The sequence below is a fragment of the Penaeus monodon genome, chromosome 26 (genome assembly GCF_015228065.2).
Source record: "Penaeus monodon isolate SGIC_2016 chromosome 26, NSTDA_Pmon_1, whole genome shotgun sequence".
NCBI lineage: Eukaryota > Metazoa > Arthropoda > Malacostraca > Decapoda > Penaeidae > Penaeus > Penaeus monodon.
Window position 1 is genome coordinate 23,247,545 of NC_051411.1, and position 16,403 is coordinate 23,263,947.

At 39.9% G+C, this 16,403-nt stretch overlaps 1 protein-coding gene across 1 annotated transcript in view; it reads left to right on the plus strand.

The window, feature by feature from the left end:
- The window catches only part of LOC119589623 (RING finger protein 145-like), a 9,170-nt gene extending 6,553 nt beyond the window's left edge, over positions 1 to 2,617 (plus strand). The window contains exon 7 of the mRNA XM_037938218.1: positions 911 to 2,617. Coding sequence (XP_037794146.1) covers positions 911 to 2,530 — 1,620 coding nt within the window. The 3' untranslated portion in view covers positions 2,531 to 2,617. The remainder of the gene's footprint in view (positions 1 to 910) is intronic.
- Positions 2,618 to 16,403: the final 13,786 nt, after the last annotated feature.

Genomic DNA, 16,403 nt, shown 5'->3' on the forward strand with positions numbered 1-16,403 from the left:
ATCTCTTTCCCTGCATAAACTGTCACCAGTTACAGCAGGCAGAACAGGATCTTGAACATGGAAAGAGTGTCCTCCCTGAGCCTGAATTTTTTGTCAGGACTTATGGATATTACATTTCACCCTTGTTTACTGGTGGAAATAATTTAAAAAAACCTTAAATGCCTACTGAGTCTAATCTTCCTCTAAGAACTTTTTTTTACTTATTTTGAGTCATTCCTGTTACCCTGGCCTTTAGCTGATTTTTTCCTGATGGCATATTTCCATCACCTGACCTTCAACAAATTTTTTTCATGACATTACAGTCATGTTGCCGAGATCCAATGGGTTAACAGTAATGATAGTAATAAAGATAAGAACTTTCTTATATGAAAATTCAAGGAATGGGTAAATGAGCAAGATCACGGAGGCCTAGTAATTGACTTCTTGATGACTAAGCACATCTGGAACCAATAATGTGTAAGTAAAATCAGTAAACTGAAGTTTCACTGGACAGCATATATACATGCACTCATGGAGTCAATGGGTTCAAACTGATCACTGCATACATCCAGGCTTTGTAATCTGTCTTTCCCATGACTAAAATTGTTAATACTGGGTAAAGAAATGTGTAAGTTTAATTCATGATACTGGCTGTGAGTTTGAATGCTTCTAAGTTGGACATATTTTTGTCAAAACTTCATTCTTACGATGAATAGGGAAACAGCCACAGTAGAAAATGAAACTAAACGGTTTAGTTTAATTTTCTACTGTGGCTGTTTCCCTATTCATCTTTGTGTACCCGTTACTGTGTTTAGTGTTTGTGTTTTCATTTTTTACATTTGTTCTAAAAATGACATATTTGAATTGTACTACAAAGAATATGTTAGGTCAGACCAGGCTGTAGGCATTAACTCTTTTTCTTTTTTTTCAGATCCTTCTACTAGTATATCTTGTCCCAGTCTTTGCAAGACTTGCTGGGTTTCCAGTTACAGAGCTACATTTGACACACAACTTTGCTTCATGCTTTGTGATTTTTTTGACAGTTCAGTATATTTTTCTTTGTGTTCCTCATGTATTCAGATTTCTGAAACATGTATATAATTCTTTAGTAGTAATGCTTGAACTGTATGGACCACTGGGAGTTGTGATGACACTCTGGAGTAGACTTTTTGTCCCTATACAGTTACTTCTCTTCTGGTTGATGCTCTTCACAACTCAACTTTATAATCACTATCTCCCATCCCAAGAAACAGCCATAGCAGCAAAATCATCAACTCTGTCTTCACAAAATGTTGCCTCAGTGACAAGTGGAGGAACAGTAACATCACCAAGTGCAACCTCAACAGTGGGAGGAACATCATCTGGAGAGATGTGGTATTTGGTGTTTGTTCAGAGCGCGGCTGAAGTGTGTTATACACCACTTATGTTAGCAGGTACCTGTGTAGCTGTGTCTTATGCTTCAAGGTTAATTCTAGCTCTTACTAGAGCTTATACAGCTGGGCCAGGTGCTGCACCACTCCCAGATGATCTTGTCCACTCAGGTTGGACAGAAGGGGTCACAATGGCCTTGCTGGCAGTACAGACCTCATTGCTGAGTATGGCTATGCCAGAGAGGTTGGCAGTGCTGTCAATAATTTTGTTGATTGTTGTCTCTTCTCTTGTGCAAAGTATGTATGAGTTAGTGGAACCAGTAGTTTTAGCCCTTAGTGCCCAAGGAGTAGCATCCATATCAAGGCATTTTCGGGCTGTATCAGCGTGTCTGCTTTTATTGTTCTTGCCACTGTATATGGTTTACATGTTTACACTAATATTTGAACAAGACTTTTGGCTTTTGTTAGTTGTGTCCACCTGCATCATGACTTCTGTACAAGTATTAGGGTTGTTGGCTACTTATGTACTCCTTACTTGGGATGCTGTTTGTGCACAGCCTTGGCCAGGTTTAGATGATCTAGTTTATTACACTCGTGCTACAACAAGGGTGTTTGAGTTCATAGTTGCTGTATTTGTTGTTGGAGCAGGGGGAAAAGAATCTATTACTGGTCAGTGGTCATGGATCAATGCTGTTGTACTACTTATTCATTGTTACTTTAATGTCTGGCAGAGACTCCAACAGGGATGGAAGAGTTTCCTTTTAAGGTTAGAGGCTGCTAAAAAGATATCTAGCATGCCTGAACCTGAAAAATTTTACAGAATTACAATGATGTATGTGCAATCTGTTATGCAGAAATGTCAACAGCCAGGATCACACATTGTCAACACTATTTCCATGGCCCTTGCCTTCGTAAGTGGTTGTATGTACAAGACAAATGCCCTGTGCATGCAAACCCTAAATTTGAAAAGGATGAAAAAATCTGAAATTTTAAAGGGAGGGCTTAGCCAAAAATGCTTTAACCACCTCCACCAGATTCTATCGAGACTGAGCTTGGGGCAAATATTCCTATGCCAGATGAGGGTGATAATGAAGATATTAGCCTCCTTAATACAGATGACGAGGAGGAAGAGTCCAAAAGCTCTTGAGTCAAAATTTATGAGGATAAAAAAGGTATACTAGCTGAGGAGACAAATATACACCAGCAAATGTAGGAGTTCTAAAATGAGAGTTTGATAGTGTAATATCCATTGATACACTTAATATTTTCCGAAAAATGGGTTTTTCAGAATAGAAAAATATTTACATTAAAATAATATGTTAAAAAAAGGGGGGTGTTTTTTTGGTAAAAAAAATTGGGTAGTTATTTTGTTTGTTGATTTGTTTTACTATTTGGTGCATCTTTAGTGTTGATGTCATGAATCCTAAATACTCTAGTATCAATATTTTTTATGCCATAACTCGACATTTTTTTATGGAAATATTTTTCTAGATTTTTTTTAAGTCATTACCCAGATAAATTTAAAAAACATGAAGACTAAAGAGGCCCAACTGAAAAAATATTCACATTTTTCATTTCATGAATGTTAGTTTTGATATATGGATGAAGGTATGGGTTTTCAGAGGAATTTAATCATCATGTGTGATGACTGAAGAGTAAGTGACTGAGGAGAATAAGAAAAAAACTAGTCAAGATTATGAAACTGTAATTTTCCACTTATTCCGAGTACTTGGTTATATGACCTCAATGGTATGATGCACTTTTTGGGGTGTCATTTTTAAGGTTAAGAAACCTCCATAATAACTTCATCTGAAGCCTCTCTGAAAAAGTGTTTCCCGGCAGTCTTCTCTTTATACCTGGATGTATTCTTGTGAAGGAAACAAACAAATAAACAAACAAAAACATACAGACCTGTGTACAGACAGACCTGTGTACAGACAGACCTGTGTACATACAGACCCTTTTACAACAACTGTTAAATAAGACCTGGGGTACTACGACCTGTGGTACATACAGACCTGTGTACATACAGACCTGTGTACATACAGACCTGTGTACATACAAAGCCCCTTTTATACAAACCTTTACAACAACCACAAACAACCAAAAAAATTTAAATACAACCCTTACATACAACCTTTTCATACACCCCTTTACATACAACCCTTTACATACAACCTTTTCAAAAACCTTTTCTACAAAATTTACATACAGCTGGTAAATACATCATAACAAATACCAACAAAAATACAAAAAACAAACAACAAAAAACAAAAAAACAAACCAAAAAAAAACAACAAACATCACCAAAAACCCCAACAATTCACAACAAAATAAAAATTACATACAAATACTTACATACTAAAAACACTCAAAATCAAAATCCCTACTCAACCCTCCTCCACCCACTTTCAAAAAAAAAAAAAAAAAAAAAAAAAAAAAAAAAAAAAAAAAAAAAAAAAAAAAAAAAAACCCCCCCCCCCCCCCCCCCCCCCCCCCCCCCCCCCCCCCCCCCCCCCCCCCCCCCCCCCCCCCCCCCCCCCCCCCCTCACTCACCCCACTCCCCCTCCCACCCCCACCACACACCCCCAAAACCCCACACCACACAAAACAAACCCCACAAACACACAAACACAAAACACACAAACACACAAACACACACACACACCACACACAAAACCACACACACACAACACACCACACACACACACCACACACCACACACAACAACACACAACACTCACACTCACACTCACACTCACACTCACACTCACACTCACACTCTCACATTCACACACACACACATCATTCAATGATACATATTTTGGGCTAACCACTTTTGAAAATCTTTAGAAAACATGATATATCAGGGTGTTACCTGCGTTTCAATAAGCTGAAAAAAGGGCATTGATATAAGCATTGGGTTGTAAAGATTTTAGAATATTACAGGGTACTGTTACAGGTAATAGGGCCCCTACTCAGGATCAGTGATATATATATTTTTTTGTTTTGAACGGTTGCCATGTGCATGTTCTGCCGACATGTTATATGCATACAGGGGACGGTGAGAACCTGGGCTGTGGCTGAGCTGTCCATGACATATGATCCTCACTTATAACCTGTAGTTAATATTATTTTATATTCTTTAGACTTTCTAATTGATGCTTGATATAGGTGCCTCACATACACACACTCGTACAAGGAAGCATACACAAAAACATACTCATACACAGAAATACATCACAAAAACACACACCACACAAAAAGAACATGCAGAAATTGCCCAAAGCACACACATATGATATACATAGACACACATTTACTTGTACATACATATACTTATTTAGGTATGTACACTTATGTCTGCATGGCAGTGAATAGATTGCAAGTATTAACTGTAGTTTCCATATTAGTGTGGAGATGTTTTTGGGTTAAAGTGACTTTATATTCCTCAATTTGCCTCAAAGTTGATATATTTGATTTTTATTCTGTTCCATTAGAAGTTCATGAGAAGTGCTTGACCCATTGTCACTGCTTTATAACACGTCCGACTGTACCTGATGCCATCAGAGCAACTTGTCTGTTTTTGTTCTATTTTATTAATTTTTTCTATTCAGAAGGAAGAAGTGACATAACATGAAATTAGTTTCCCTTTTATGCAGAATCTTCCATGAAATGTATTATTATGCTTCTTTTTTTATTCCCGTTAGCAGTTTGAAGTATGTTAGTTCCTGTTCGTAGTGCCATGTTGATAGTAATATTTTCCAAGTTGGAAGAAGAACAGACAACTAGTCAATTTGAAATTAGTATTTAATGAGTTCCTGATATTTTAGCTTTGAATGAACATTGACGGTAAATTTATTTTTATTGTGTATTGCTCCATACAAAAGTGGAATTCTAAATCTGCTATTATCATTATTGTTGTGTTGTTGGTGTCATCATGATTATCATAACCATGATCATCATTATTATGACCATGATGATCATCATCATGATATGAAGTTATACTGTATTAATCCCAAATCATAGCTGCCATAATCTACCATCATAAACTGTCAAAAATATGATTGTTGGGTTCTTGTTGTTGCTGTGATGATGATGATGATCATGATCATCATCATCATCATCATCATCATCATCATCATCATCATCATCATCAATATCATCATCATGAGCACTCATCATCATCAATCCTCATCATCAATCATCAATCATTCTCCTCTCCTCCTCCTCCTCCTCCTCCTCCTCATCATCATCATCATCATCAGCATCATCATCAATCACCTCATCATCATCACTCATCTCATCATCATCTCATCTGCACATCATCATCATCATCAATCAGCATCATCATCATCCTTCTCCTCCTCCTCCTCCTCCTCCTCCTCTCCTCCTCCTCCTCCTCCTCCTCCTTTCCTCCTCCTCTCCTCATCATCATCACTCATCATCATCATCATCACCTTCTCCGCCTCCTCCTCCTCCCCTCCTCATCATCATCATCATCATCATCATCATCCATCATCATCACATCATCATCATCATCATCATCATCCTTCTCCTCCCCTCCTCCTCCTCCTCCCCTCCTCCTCCTCCTCCTCCTCCTCTCCTCCTCATCATCATCATCATCATCATCATCATCATCATCATCATCATCATCATCATCATCATCATCATCATCATCATCGCAACAAGAACAGCAACCATATTTTTGAAGGCTTGTGATGGTAGATTAGGGCAAAGATATGGTATAGGATTAAGTACAATATAACTTCAGAAGTGTTACTATATTGATGACATGATATTTGTTTTTTTGATGCTCTAATTATTCTGGTATTTGGGTAAAATCCTGGTTAAGACTTTTTGTGCTTTAGTTTTGGCCTTTGTTTGTATGTGCACAAATTAGGTAATCATTAGGTAATGATTTTTGTTTGATCTGAAAAGGAGCTTGTTATGTGACCAAAGACAGTCCAATAAAATCTAAATTCAGTTATCCTTATGACAGATCAATTTACAGGTTGGGGATGAATAACTGTTGCACTTGGATTGGAGAATTATTCTATTAATTAGTTTGACTGAAGAGTAATCACTTTACTAATAAAAACTTGTGCATATATTTGACCACTGCATAGAAATAATAGTTGTTCTTTTTGCTCCTTGTTTTCTTTTAGAAAGGTCAGCAGCTACATAGGCTTTTAGAATATGTGTTTGGCATATTGATGTTTTTTATGGCACTATAACAAAAATGTATTTTTGGTTCATATTTATAGTGAGACACTGTTCCAGTACATATAAATGGATACTGTATAGATTGGTACACTAAACCTTTTTAGTGTTACTTGTGTACATTTTATGTATGAAAAATAAAGTCAAGTTATAAACTTATTGTTTGAACATAAAAGTTAGATTTTTTTCTTTTTGTCCAGTGGTATGAGCTTCAGCTTTTGCTTTTGCTACTTTAGTACCTCATTTCGTATTTCTCCTGAGGTTATGAAAAGGATTTTTATTATCAATTTATTATCAAAGGGAAATGAAAATGTTGACTACATAGAAATAATTTTGCCTTCTTTTCTAAACTGCAATCTATCAGTAATAGCTGTTTGTTCTTATGTATTTTGCTAGTCTGGGAAGAGGGTATCAGATAGAATATTTTAAGCAATCCATTTTATTTTTCTGAGTCATCAGATTAGATAACAAGTATCCTGTATATAGCTAGTATTTGAGGATATTATAGATTAAGTATCTTCTTGGTTTGAAAACTTACAAGACAAAACAAAAAGTTTTATAAGTACCTTTATAGCTCTGAATGTTTTTCTTTTTATATATCTCCATATAGTTGTTCAAATTGTATATGAAAGGTTAGAAATTTGTATGCTTTAATACCTGTAATATGTTGGAAATGGACAGCAAAGTTTGTCTGATAAAGAAGAGCAAATGCCAAATTCAAGATGAATGAACATTGAGTGTCTTCACCTGTATTATTAACCTTTTTTGTGTTCATGATACATAATGCATGGAATCTGAGGAGCTTTTGTGTCTGATATTTACAGTGAAGTCGAGTATGTAGGAGAATAGCTCATAGTATAAAATATCACGTTATAAGATACAGTAATATGTCACTTTATGGTGATAAATGATATAAAGTCAAGATAAGTCTCATATGAACTATATCATGATATGATATAGTTCATGTATTCCATTTCTAAGTGAAAATTCCATTATGTATATTTGTTATTTCTGAATACAGAGTGGAGTACTAATTTGAATTATCACTCGCTTACTAAGACACTCTCTCTCTCTCTCTCTCTCATCTTTTCTTTCTTATCTTTTTTTTGTCTTGTTTCTTGTTTTTTTCTTTCTTTCTTTCTTTTTCTTTTTCTCTTTCTTTCTTTTTCTTTTTCTCTCTTTCCCTCTTCCTCTCTTTCCCTCTTCCTCTCTTCCTCTCTCTTTCTCTCTCTTTCTCTCTCTTCCTCTCTCTTTCTCTCTCTTCCTCTCTCTTTCTCTCTCTTTCTCACTCTCACTCTCACTTTCACTTTCACTTTCACTTTCCTCTCACTCTCACTCTCACTCTCACTCTCACTCTCACTCTCAATCTCACTCTCACCTCTCCGTCTCACACTCCTCACTCACTCAATCACGGTCCATCCCTCACTCACTCAACTCACACTCACTTCACGTCCTCACTCACTACTCATTCACTTCATTTCACACTCACTCTCTCTCTCTCTCCATCTCTTCTCTCTCTCTCTCTCCCTTCATCTCCTCTCTCCCTCTCCTCTCGTCTTTTTCTCTCTCTCTCTCTCTCTCTCTCTCTCTCTCTCTCTCTTTCTCTCTCTCTTCTGCACTGGAGGATAATGTGACAAATTTTCTTGAAGAGATATTTTTGTGAAATGTTGATGTTCTGATTTATAATGTTTCATCTAGGTTGTCAAGTTACTTGTCTCTATATTTTGTCAAAGTACAAAATGAAAGAAACTTACACCTGGATACACATACTATGATGATATTTGTTTGTTTTTAAATTCATGATATTTATCATTGCACAATAGATTAGTGCCTTTGCACTATTCAAAGAACTTGTATTTTGTGGTCATGCATAATGTGTTTACAGGACCTCTCTTCTCTTTTCCTAATCATGTCTAGATTGCTATATTTACGAATGTGAAGTGTTAGATGCAGAGTGAAAACTATACGAATCCTAATCCAGTAAAAGCTGGATTTGTAGAAATATAAATTAAATATTAAAAATTAATTTTCACTTTCTTTAGAAAGTGATGTTACTTGAAATGTATGGATTGTATAAATCAATCCTGTAAGAATCTTCATTCAAGTTTACATCTGAGCCTCTTATATTGAATATCTTTTATACAAAGTTTGGGTTGTTAGATTTCAGAAGCAAAAGGGTCCTATTATGGTTTAAAAATACGTTAGCCTTGTTCTAGTTTTTATTGTATGACAGTTTAAGCTTCAATAATTAGCTATATATAATATTTGAGTGCAAAGGCTGGTGCGCATTGTGGAGTGGCTAAATTTGGCTTTTAAATTTGTATTTTAGTTTAATTTAGGATGGTATAATGCAGAATTGATCATATTTGTAGAGAAATGCTATAATATATGATTTAGGGTTCGCTCATTTGTAGATAATTATTTCTGGTAGGTTAAAACTACTTTTATCTTTTGTTCGGAAAAAGATGTATAGTACCTTGACAAATTCTGGTTGGAGAATTGTTGTCCGTGAGAGAGGTATGTCTTATAAATGTAAAATAAGTGGCTGTGTGCTTCGTCATCACATATTATTTCAGATAGAAATGTTTAGGGTATGAGGAAGTACTATCATAATATTTTTTCTCATGTATTATTGTATTCACAAAAGGAATTTGTCTGTGATGTAAAAATAGTTTGATTAAAGTTATGCTCTGGAGTATGGGTATTTTTCTTAATATTTGAATCATAACTGAAAAAGAATTCTGCATAATATATATGTGTGTGTGTGTGTGTGTTTGTGTGTGTGGTGTGTGTGTGTGTGTGTGTGTGTTGTGTGTGGTGTGTGTGTGTGTGTGTGTGTGTGTGTGTGTGTGTGTGCGTGCGTGCGTGCACGCTGCATGTTTTTTATGTTTAATTATATATAGGAGAAGATTGTGATACAAAGTGTTATACCGACCAAGCCTCCATTTGATTTGCATGAAGCAATATGTCTGGAAAGGAGGGATGGGGTAGCACTGATATACTGCTGTAGAAGGAAAAAAACCCTTAATTTACGACCCCTGCCTCCAGTCCCATGAAATGGGGGCTGAAGCCAATGTGGATCACCCACCTTGGCCCTCGGCTCAGCCAATTTTGCATGGTCTTTTCTTCTCCCCCTTTCCATTTACTTCTTTTTCAGTTCCTTATTCTGTTCACTTCCTAAGGTATGTGAGCTGTGTTGAAAGGATGAAAGTCTGGCTTTGTATCAGTACTTAATGCCCTAGGCATGATATTCCCTTGGTTAATCATCTAGTCCATACCCCTCATGGGGACCCCAAGGGCTAGACTGTTTCTCTTCCCCACATATTTCAGGTTCACAATGGCCAATAATGAAGATTTAATACCTTAATTAAGGACATTAAGGCTTGCCCTTCATCAACCCCCTTGCCCGTTGTTTTTATTAGGGGGCTTAGGAGATGGAAACTGAAGGATCTTCCCCACCTTGAGCCTCGGCCCTTGCCTCAACTAATTTGTACAGTTTTTTCTTCTTCCATTTTACTTCTCATGTCTTCTCCAGCCCTTCCCAGTCCAATGCCTAAAGTGTGAGAGCCATGTTGGAAGGATGAAAGCCGCATGTTGCACAGCTCGACTAACTATAGGACTTGCATCATTCTCTTGTGTGCAGGACTCGGTCACTGCTAAGGAGGGACAAAGAATAGAGGAGTCCTGCAGAGGAAGTCGAAAGCCATTTCTTAGTAACTAACCTCTATCCTGCCTTCAAAGCCTTAAGAAAGCTGAACTCTATACGCTCACAGGCAACTGCGATCCGCTCAGATCCCGTTGGGGTGTGGGAATGTTTGGCTGAGTATTTTCAGCAGTTATACCATGTTGATTTACCAACAGTTAACATGGATGCGGGTAGTGTCAAGATCCCTGTGGCAGACACACCCATCAACGAGGATCCATACTCTCTAACTGAAGCTGGGGAGGTGATCTCCAAGCTGAAAGGTGGTAAAGCAGAGGATATCTGTGGCATCCATGCTGAACTGTTAAAGGCTGGTGGTGAACCTATGGTGTGGGGTTTGCATGCTGTCCCAGCTACCATCTGGCAGACTGGTACCATTCCCCCAGACCTGTTGAGGGGTGTAGTCCTCCCTCTTTGTATAGAGGACTGATGGGACTGTAGCAATCACTGAGGCATTAAACTGCTCAGTATATCAGGCAAGGTTTTTTCTCACATCCTTCTGACACGTATCAGAGACCAACTACAAGTACACCAGAGGCTGAAGCAATTTGGACTCACTTGACTTTGCTGATAATGTTGGTATTCTGTCTGAGTCTCTGGAAACTGGGTCTGGAGGTCTTCTGAACCAAGACCAAAATCCAGGACTTTTTGGGGCCTTTTAGGAGAACCATTTCAGTCGATATGTGCTTAAATGAAGGACATAGAACTTACAGAGAGCTTTACATATCTTGGTAATGTACTTCATGACTGAGCTGTCTGACCAGGAGGTCAGTAGACGGAGGGCAGTAGGGGTTATGAATTCTCTCAACAAGAGTATGTGGAGATGCTGGTACCTGTGCAGGACCAAGCTATGGGTTTTCAATCCCTGATACTGCCAGTTTTACTCTACTGGAGTGAAACCTGGATGCTATTCTGTGCTTTGGAATCTATTCTTTATGCCTTTTATGACAGGTTCTTGTGCCAGATCATAGGGTACAGTTGGCAGGACCACATGTACATCCAATTGTTAAACCGTGAGGCTGGTACAGAACCCCTTACCTGCGCAGTCCTGGACTGTCAGCTCAGGCTATATGTGCACCTGGCTTGCTTCCCACAGGACGCTCCTGCCCTCCTGGTTATCTCCCTGGGTCAAGATACACATAACCAGGTAGCTCCACTTCCATGAAATCAATATTTTTCCAAGAGTATTCTTACGGCTGTTAATAATGTGGACCTCTTCGGGAATTTTTGGCTTCTAGTAATATAAAAATATTGATTAAATTCCTCAAATAGTTATGTATCTAGTTGTATCTGATGTCTTCCAGCAAACTCTCATTGCCTAAATGTGATGATGTCATTAGCTTTTTTGACCCTGACAATTTGTGCTATAAGTGTATTTCAGTGCTTTTTCTTTGAAAATTGTTTTTCCAAAAGGAAAGAACATTTAGCATTTACTGCTAATAAAGGTGATGAGGTGGGGCTTATCTCGGAAGTTGCCAACGGGGATCAAGATGGATTAGGTCTACCTGTGTACCCCCCCCCCCCCCCGCCATCCCTTACTCTTGTTGTTGGGGGGGGGGCTTAGGAGACGGGGATGGAGACCCAGTGTAGAGGATCAACCCCTACTATGGTCCTCAGCCCTCGACTCATCTAATTTTGCATGGTCTTTTCTTCTCGTTTCCTTTTCCTTTTCTCAATCCCTCGTTCTTTCCACTTAATCAACTCATTTTTGCCATTTTCGCTACAGTACTTTATCATAAGGCTCCATACTCTCTTAACTCCTTCCTCTTCTAACAACCTTTACCTTATACTATAACTCATCAGCTCCCCTTCTCTACCCTTTTTACTACCATCCTAACCCTCTAGTACTGAACAGCCTGTAACTTTACCCTAATCATTAATTCATTCCTAACCCTTTTCGCTATCTCTATATATTGAATACGCCATTAGTGACCTTAGAAAATTTTCAATAAATAGGTTAAATAAATACGAGTGTAAAGATACCTTGCCCTGGGAGGGGGAAGGCCTGTGGGAAGACCTAGGAAGTTGTGGTTTAGGCAAATTGATCAGACATTGAAATGGGCCGATCTTCCTTTTTGTCCCCGCATGTCTACTTCACTCAACACCACTCCTTCCCACGTCCTTCAACTACTTCCACCCCTACAAACCTTTTTAGTACCCTCTTTAGCCCAGCTAAAAGGGATCGATTCCCCTTGCAGCCCATTGCTCTGATAATACCCTCCATTTCCAACAATGTCTCCAAAAACAAGCAGGCAAAGTTTCCTTCCGCAAATGTTCCAATCATTCACGCCTTGAATTCCAAGATCATGCATTATCTACCATGAATGACTTCGCTGGCAAATCTATACTTGACCAGCCTCACTTCTCCCTCAATACTCGTATATTGAAACTGTTTGCATGTCTCCAGATGGTTACCCTGTCTGCAGCAAAGTCTGGTCAGACTGATCGCCACACTAACTTTGTTTAGAATAGGTTCTTTGTGGATCAGTTTGATACATCTGCTCAAAGGACTCGGCCCAACCTCCTGCGCCCCAACACGATCAGATATGTAAGGGCCATTTACTGAGCGGACTGCAGTCGCCTGTGAAATGAAATTCGACCTCCCCAAAATTCCTGATGGACTGTTCCTTGTCCCTTCTCAAGTGTCTGATACTGTGCACCCTTCATCGATCTCTACTTCAAGAGAATTCGATTAGGTTGAACTTCACTAAGGTGTCCTTTAAGAAACTGTCCTCAGGACATTATTATTCGTAATGATGTTTTATGGAGGGTAATATTCCACATGCTAAGATCTACATGGATGATATGACACTAGCATTCGCACACAAATCAGGGCAAGGTAAGTTACAGGACTCCCTCATTCATGTGTTGGAATGGGCTTTATCAAACAGAATGCAGATAAACACAAAAAACTGCATGAAAGTAAAATTCAAAGTCGGTAAATTAGCCGACTGTTATTCAGCTCTAAAAATAAATGGCCATTTAAGTCGTGCCTCTGAAGTGAAACTGTCAATGATGATCTGATGTGATTTAGCACAACAAAAAATAATTTCAGGTGTGGAAAAAGTTTTGTTATCCAAACAAAATATTTAGTATGGCGAGGTTCCTGCATCCCTCAGCACCTCTATTACTCCTATACGCCCAACATAAACAAAAATCTAATAAACCAGTCCCATTCATAATTGCTTTTATTTATGCCGCAAGTTCCCATAAAAGGCAAATATAAGGTCGTCTCTTAAACAGATAAAAACTCAATAGAACAGGGACGACCTTCGAGGAAAGTCCTTTCTAAGGGGAATTAGGGCATGGAGAGGCGAAACTACACCAGATCAACAAAGATCTGGGGCTAACTAGCGTAGAATTAGCCCAGTTCTTTAAAGAAGGAGGAGGAGGCCACAGCAAGAGAAGAAAGGAAGAAAGAAAGAGCATGGAAGCAAAGACAGAGGCAGAGTTAAGAAAAAAAGAATTAAAGATAAGGCAGCTGGAGTTGAAAAGAGAGTTCCCTCACTGTGACCCCCCCAATCTCTTGCCCGTTGTTGTCGTGGGGGGGCTTAGGAGGCGGAGACTGGGACCCAATGATGGGAACTCCCCAACCTGGGACGCAGCCCTCGACTCAACTACTTTTGCTCTGGTCTTATTTTCCATTCCCACCTTTCTTTCTTCACTTCACCAAACCCTTTCTTACTATCCACCTCCTAATTTTGATAGCCGTGGCTGAAATGATGAAAGGCTGACTTTGTGCCAGTCCTGGAACGCCTGAGGAGTCCATGGGCCACGGTATTCCCAGATTTAGTTATCTAGCCCTACCCCTCAGGGGACCCGAGGGGTGGGACTGTTTTTTACCCCACATAATCCACCAGGCTTACCTGGCCATATGAAGAACTTATCTCTCAACTATTAGGGGCAATGAGGCTTGCCCCTTTCTCAAATAGCCCCAAGATGTAAACCCACCCGATTTCCCCTGACAGCCCAGGCTCTCCTTGACCACGGCTCCGAACACTGCAATAACTACCCCTCATCATCATACCTACTATAGAGTAGCCAACAATCAAACCCTTAAGGACATTTTCCACTCCCCAGCAAGCTCAACTTCAACACCTCTACTCCCCACAACCTCCAACATCAACCACCCCATCCTCCTTTATAATACCTTACAGCCTTATTGCCCCCCTCCCCATAACACTACCATTCCTCAACACTCCTCCATCTTCCGTCAATGTGCCCCCTCCCTTCGACCACCCCTATCTCTACACAATTTTGAATACCCTCTTTCAACGCAGCCAAATGGGACCGATTTTTCGTGATCCTCCACAGCTTTCCCTACTCTGACAACACCCTTCTCTTCCAACAATGTCTCCCAAAACAAGTAGGTAAGTCTCTTTCCGTAGGCCGACCCGACACAGCTCCCGTCTTGTCACAGTAACATCCGAAACCAGCTATAGCATTAACAAAACTAACATACCTATCATGGTACCCATCCTTACAGAACCCACTTCCAACCCCTCCAATACTTGCCCGGAACATGTTTTTTCATCTCCCCAGCAAATTGCCCAATCTATGACAGAATTGGTCAGAATTGGGAGAGATCTACTTGCCTGTCTCACACGACTTGATGCAACTCAGTTGCAATTCTACTCTTCCAGTCCCCTCACCAGAGGTCATCGAAAGAAACCTACTAACAATAGCAAATTACCTTCCTAGACAGACCTTACCCTTTAACGTCTACATAGGAGGAGATCCCTCCCTGTTCGTCCATACCACCCTCCTCAACGTCAGTTCCAAAACTGTTGGCCGTCTAGGACACACCATCCAAAATTGCCTTCCACAGCGAATGCCCACATGTGCCCAACCTGGCCAACCCGATCTAACTGCCGCTGCACAATCACGCACGATGGTGCCCAACTGTCGGGCGGGCCCCCATAAATTTATTTTATAGGGGCTGTTCCACCTACAATTTTGAGTCTGAGGTATCAACTCTCAGATTCCAACTTGGACTCAACACTACGTGAAGCCAGACAAGAAGCACGTCGACTGGTTTTCTCTCTTACTCCTTACTCCAGTAAATACTGCTCATCTACCAATTTCTCCTAAACCCACCCCCTCATCTAACCCCCCTCTTCTACCTCCTACATTCCCCAGTCAAACTCTTTTTGCCTCCCAAATCCAAGACACGCCAATTCTCTACTACAGATACTTCAATCACAACTACAACCCCAACACCTTCCCCTCTCCCTCCTCGCACAACCCGTAACAGACAGAACAAACGTTTCCACCCCCTCTTCCCCTACCACACAATCACCTCCACTTTCCTTTGCTCCTATGCTTGAGACACCAATCCTCTCTCCCCCCCCTCACAAGAAATCCTTTATCCCCCAAAACTCCCCACCAAACTCCTCAGAGAACCATTGAAAATTATTCAAGATTACCTTAAGAAAACACAACTCAACCTCCAAATACAACGCCTGCTCCTTCCACACACCAGTAAACTGCTGAGATCCATTCCTCCTCCTAACGTATCATCCCCCCTACCCCAATCCTCCTACCCCCTCCAACACAGCCCATCCACCCCACCCCAACCCCGCCCACAATTAACCCTCCGCACCATCCCCTCTATCCCTTCCACTCCCTCCTGGATACACACGTGAATCACCTTATGTCCCAAGTATCCCCTTCCTCCTCAGACCCTCCATCTCCTATATCCCTACCTAGTATAACACCAACTCCCACACCTCTCCCATCTCAGACCTCTCAATCCTTTTCCCACCCTCTAGCTTCCTTCCCCCCCCTCAAAATCTCCAACACGTAGTACAATCTTATATCAAGTAAAGTATAACTATCCTTCATTGGAATATTCCGCGGTTTCCGCTCCCACAGACCTGACCTTCGTCATATCCTTCCTCTTATAATCCATATTGTATGCCTTCAAGAGACCTTTCTTACACATCCTCCGACTACCACTCCCCAATATTATCATTTTGGTCTCTTCCCCACATTCCCTTTATGTCTCATCCATACTTATCAATCAGAAAACACCTTATGTCACACCTCCTTTTCCAACAATGTCCCTTGCACAGTTTATCCGTATCTTCCTTCATCGTTGGATCACAGTCATTTCAGTCTACTTCTCC